Here is a 6,168-nt window from a genome sequence, read left to right on the forward strand (position 1 = left end):
AAACGACTGGCTCAGACCATCCACCGCCAGAGAAACACAGTTTGGAACTGGAAAATAGTAAATAGGAAGAAGGTGGTTGTCCACATTAGCAAAGGCATTGATCACACTACAACCAAGCCACTGGCACAACCATTCAAAAGATGAAGTAAGAAGTTGATGATCATTGGAAAGAGAATCCATAAGAATGTTCATAACTCCTAGCACATGACAGGCTTGGTATAACAAATACTGCAAAACTGAGTTCTTTCCTGATTGTCGATACACAACACAGATTTATATGTCTGTCTGAAGTAAACCACGGTGGTGGATTAGCTAGGGCAGGAAAAATTGAGAAGCAAGCTGAACTACCGAAAGATCCAAAAGAATGCTGTGAGATTCTAATTCCTTAGGAGACCAGGAACCCAAAATACAATGTGAACCCAGGGCAGCACCTTAACTTTTAAAATAGACATTTGTGAAGAAGTGCAGATCTGTATGAGATGGAAGAAAGGAAAACTGCAGTAGTAATTGTTTTATTTTACCAAAGAGAAGCAAGATCCCAATGCAGCAAGCACCAAGAAAATTACATTGTGTAGTGAAGCCATTGTTTTCAAAGCAGAAAAGAAGTAGGTGTGGAAGACAGAAGAGTATAGGCTCAAAACTCCAAGGCTTACCACTCCACAGGAGATGGTTGAAGTGTTGGGCCAAAATCTCAGACTTACAAAATAATTTGTTGGTCTTAAGTGAGATCTGGAGTTGTGGATGAGCCACCCAAGAGATGTAAGCCAGATGGGTGGTCAACTGAGTGTGTGTAAGAGAATAAATGCATGAAATGGTCAGAATAAGTCAAATATTCATGTAAAATTAAAAGATGAGTAAATGGAGAAAATCAGCAAAATTAGACTACTTGACAGAAAACGTATGGAGCCAAAGCCAAAAAAAAGAGAAGGGCAGTGGACAGATAACTATCTCCTGATGGCAAAAAGAAAAAATTATGAGATGAAGAATTAATAGCGATAAAATAATAAGCATTATGTATATCAATATCCACCAATATCATCCAATGGTTACAACTAAAAAACTTTTGTAATGACATGTATTCCAACTTAAAATAAGGTGTCTCCAGAAAAAGATGAATTACAGTATGGAGTAATAAGGAGAACTTGATATTTCAGTTAATTGATCTTAGCCAATACCCAATGAAGAAGATGAAAAGGAAAGTAGTCATAGAGAAAAAAGATAATAACATGACTGGTTCAAAGTATCCATTGCTATAGAAGCAACTATAAGGCCTAAGAGAAAATCGTAATTAAATAAATATCTAAGCATGGTTTTTCACGGTTTCAAATACATACCTGGTTCATAATTGAATTTTTTTTTAGCCTCATTATGCAAGCCAATGTCATCCAATGACTAGAACTAAGAAATCTTTGTCATGACCTCATGTATTCCAACTGAAAATAGTCTCCAGGAAAAGATGAATTGAGACATGTCAGTGACAAGTGTCCAACTCCAGATTTGCTAGCAACCACAAAGAGATAGGAACAAAAACCAAGGTAAGTGATTTAGCTTGTTCCCTTATAAAGGAGATTTGAGATCCAACAGACAAAATGGGAAATATAACCTGAACAGAAGAGAGTCACTGAGTGAGTCAAGAAGACTCAACTTGTCTACGTGTACTTGTCACTTGGTATGGTCAAAATGAGAGAGTAGAAGATGCTGGTGTCAACGAGAAATACAAAAGGGAGGTAAAACAGAAACCTAAACATTACTTGCTAGACATTTTGAAGTGAGTACTAGAATAAATCTAAATGATAAAACCATAATCACAGCATGTGAAGAACTTCTGCAAAAACAAACAATGCAGGGAAGTGGATGACAAGTATCTTATGGAAAGTATAGAGATTGAAGAATTGAATAGTCTGAACATAACATTAGTACTTATAAAGTTTAAGAGAAATTAGTTCAAGATCTAAAATATAACATACCTGACAAAAAGAAAATTAGACAAAGAAACTTTTTCAGAATTAGGTCTAGCTGTAAATCCTGCTTCTCAACAATGAAGGTGAATAGGTCTGAGCAAAGTTAGTTGTTGTTTTTTTCTTCTTGTTTCATCTTGAGAAAAAGATAGGTGTTTCATAAATAGTATTCACATAAATGTGAAATCTACCAAGGGCAACAGCAAACAATTCATAATTAATGGTTTTTATACTTTGATCAATAAGGGCTCACAATCCTGCCACATGTTCTCCCTGCATGATAGAAGAAGACTATGTGAGTAAAGCCTCCAAAGTAGTTGTAGAATTTACAATATTGGTAGAATCTTATGCAGCAGTTAATACTGACAAAGTAAGAAGTTAATAGCATGACTGTCAACAAGAAAATCTGAATTATGGTGTACAATCTGAGCTTATGCAAGTTCTCCTGACACATGCACAATAAATCACTTGGAAGGTTATAGTGAAGTAATGGTAAGCTTGCATCAAAAACATTCAGAACTTTGAGTCACATGGTTGTTGACATCAGATGGGCAGCTCATCAAAGAAAGGCTATCACTATTTCAGAAATAAGTATATCAGTGAAATATAACTGATGAAAAATATGCAGTGAGGTTTACATTATATGTACATGTTTTGTGACTGCTCAAAATAGAAGAATCTTCTCCACCCAATCTCTGATATCTGAGAAACTATGATAAAGTTTGTGTAAATAGCATCCGTTTCTTGTCCAAGTATAGTGTATTTGATATACACTCTAATCAAAGAATGATATAAGCTGCGGAAGGAAATAATTCTGTTACTTTATGCAACATTTTACTTTCTTTCACTCACCTTAACAACAGAACATGTAACAATTTTACATATTCATATCTTAACTATAACTTTGGATATTTTAGAAGCTCACAATGGCCCAAAATATTTATGTTTAAAAGAAATTAGATTAATCTCAAACACTCAGTACACAAAAATCTTACTTCAGCAACATCATGGTAGTGGTACCATTTTAGTGAACGTAGTAACTTGGGTAAAGAATGAGGAAACCTGTGTAAACAGTCCTGTCTTAAGAACCAAATGAGATCTTTATCTTGTTCATGCATCTGATGAAGTGGATCCTGAGCACAAATTTCAGACAGATGTTTGCGATAGGCTTTGCTTGCATGATGAGGCTTTAAAAAAATGTATTCAATTATGAATCATACATGAATTTGAAACCATAAAAAACCATTCACAGATATTTACTTAATCAACAAAAATATATTAAGGTGTTTTGATATGAAATTTAGAAATTAATTTACACAGTACCTATTTGCTGACAGTTCTGTACTGCCTTTCAGACTTCAAACAACTAAGAAGCTGTGTATGTATATCATTGTGCTAATAAAAATGTAATGATAATATTAAAGCAAATATTTAACAATGCATTTAAGTGAAAGTATTGTTACATGCAAAAATATTAAAAGTATAATATGTATAAAATATGAGTTTAATACACTAGATTGTTGTTTAAAAAACTATATTATATACTTTTTGTGCCAATTTAAATTTCAACTTAAGTTTTTGTAAATCCACATAACTTAATTTCAAGTGGATTGTAATATTAAAATTTAAAATTAAAAATTTAGAATTTAAGAAAAAAGTTGAAAATTTAATGTATGATCCACTGTATTAATATTTGAAGATATTGACTGATATACATTTATGTATGCTTAATTTTAATTTTGTACACAATTCAAAAATACTGATCTCAATCCCATTAGAGTTTAAGCAATTGATCACTTAATTTAAACTTTTAAAAACAGAAGAAAAAGAAATTCTTGCATGACAATTTTCTGAATGAAAGTGTAATTACCACTTAAAAATCTTAAAATATCCTAACAAATCATACTCTTTGTATCAATATCCTGTTCACCAAAAAGACTGAATAAAATATTTTAAGCAACAAGCTTTGCAAAACCTATAGTAAAACAGGTTTTCAAATAAAAAAAAACACAAACATACTATTCCATCAGTATCTTCATAGAGATGTTCCTTGGCATAATCTAAAATCTGAAAGTAAGTTAATATACACTTTATATTTTTTTTACCTGCCAATCTTCTAATGCTAGCTTTATTTGAAACAAAAGCAAATAAAATACAAATATTATAAATCAAACATAACTAGCAAGTAAAAGAATACACCACTTCAAGAACTTTATCTATTGTCCACTAATTATTTATTTGTGAAATTGCATAATCATTTTTTAATGCAAGATATTAAAATACATTCTTCTATAGTCAGCTCTTCCAAAAAACATAAAATATAAGTACACAGATTTAATGTTATTTTGACTGTCAAATTAAATGTGTCTAATTTCTGTACCACTAAATTATATAGCATTAAGAAAGTTTTATTTACCTTAAAATTTTGATGTAAATTACTTTTAAGCTTTTGAAAGCAACAAAATATACAAGTTTTTCACTTACCATTTATTTTAAAATCTAAACTTTTTGTATAATTTTGCTTTTGATTAACCTCTACTAATTTAAGAAGATCATGTAACTTCATTAACACTTTCACCCACCCATCCTTTCTATTCATCATACTTCCTGTTTTGATAGGAACCATTAGGAAGTCAAATCTTCATTGATCAGTGCTATCAAGTGCACTGATGTCACGACTAGGTACACCTATCCACTTTTCACATCCTGTTTATTTCCTAGTGATTCCTTTCAAACAACACAGCATGGTGATCATCCTTACAAGTGAATATTAACAGGAACAGCTTGCATTCTTCAATATTCTAGAAAGTTAAAACTATTTGTAACTTTGTTTAAAAGAACAACAAGTTGAGCTTGATCATAATAAGTCTTTCTTGAAAAAGACACAAATTATGTTTAAAAATATTTAACTGCACGATCTATTAATAGTCATTTTGAATATTTGGAAATTACCTTAATTCAAAGGTTTTTGGAGTTGACAATTAATAAATATTTAATTATATTATCAAAAAAGTATTTTCATAGCAGGTTTAGAATGAAAGATCAAATAATACAGACCTTATTTAAAGGAGGATAGGAAACAGGATGTAATGAATGATATTTCTGAAAAGTGAGGGTGAGTCCAGTGGCATTATCTAAGTCAGGATTAGCCACCACAGTTCCCAGTGGATTAAGAAGATCATCATTCTGAAGTTCATAAGAATACCACCACATGTGTAAAGTTACTGTTCCTGTTTTCAAGAGGTTCTTAAAGTCATACACAGTTGTATTAACCCAAGCTATTGGATTGACATAAAGATCCTGAGGAGAGAAAACCAATAAAAACAAGTTATATCTAACAATTAGAAATACTTCTCAATAATGAAAACACAAATATCAAACTAATTTAATATGAAAAAGTAATGTTGAGAAAAGTTCTGCATATAGTTCTTATATGACAAGATAAGAAAAGGAAATAAGCAAATAAATATTATACATAAAAAATATTGTATATCACCAGAACTTAAAAGAGCTTCTTCAAAGAGAATATTACATTTAATGAACTTACAGGTCCAATACAGCGGTACTTGCGAGCTTTAATGCACTTCATAGAATGGGCAACTTCATAGACAACTAAACACAAACGAGTCATACGAGGAATATTACAGACTTCTAAATCAAACTTAAGCTCTTCTCTCCATTCAGCCTCACCACCTAGAACCACAACCGCTGTAGTTGATTGTAGCTCACAGAGAAGTTCTCCACCATGGCACAAACCTGCTTGAACTGCCACCTTCAAGAAATATAGGGCTCAAGGTAAACGTGTTTTTAGTACAAGACACTTCAAAATATCTTTGAAACAAGACAAACCTATATAAGTGTAGCTTTATTGAATTACACAAATACAATTTAATCAAGAGCCACATAACTAATGTTTCACAAAAATGCAAGTTGACCCCTTTAGCTAAAGTGTAGTTATACTACTTTAGCCAACAGAGTGACAAAATGATTGTGTGTTTGAAAGATTTACATTATAATATTGTTACGTCTCCGTTTGTTAATTGATTTTCTGTAAATTCGTTCCGACGAAACTTTAGCGACACAAGTCCTTTCTTAATAAAACTGGTTTATTCTTTCTGAATATAACTTTACCGATACACTTATTTTCAACAGTCGCTCTATAACAAATGCTATAACAACTAATGTTAACTTCAACAATACTTTCTGACTG

General features: G+C 31.6%; 1 protein-coding gene across 6 annotated transcripts in view; it reads right to left on the reverse strand.

Moving 5' to 3' along the window:
* The window catches only part of LOC106465590 (phosphatidylinositol 4,5-bisphosphate 3-kinase catalytic subunit beta isoform-like), a 65,051-nt gene that overhangs the window by 23,335 nt on the left and 35,548 nt on the right, over positions 1 to 6,168 (reverse strand). For all 6 annotated transcript variants that reach the window (XM_013925820.2, XM_022393519.1, XM_022393518.1 and 3 more), the window contains 4 exons: positions 5,506 to 5,730; positions 5,016 to 5,258; positions 3,978 to 4,025; positions 2,954 to 3,145 (listed from right to left, as the gene is read on the reverse strand). In XM_013925820.2, coding sequence (XP_013781274.1) covers positions 2,954 to 3,145; positions 3,978 to 4,025; positions 5,016 to 5,258; positions 5,506 to 5,730 — 708 coding nt within the window. The remainder of the gene's footprint in view (positions 1 to 2,953; positions 3,146 to 3,977; positions 4,026 to 5,015; positions 5,259 to 5,505; positions 5,731 to 6,168) is intronic.

The sequence above is a fragment of the Limulus polyphemus genome, unplaced genomic scaffold, assembly GCF_000517525.1.
Source record: "Limulus polyphemus unplaced genomic scaffold, Limulus_polyphemus-2.1.2 Scaffold1992, whole genome shotgun sequence".
NCBI classification, from domain to species: domain Eukaryota; kingdom Metazoa; phylum Arthropoda; class Merostomata; order Xiphosura; family Limulidae; genus Limulus; species Limulus polyphemus.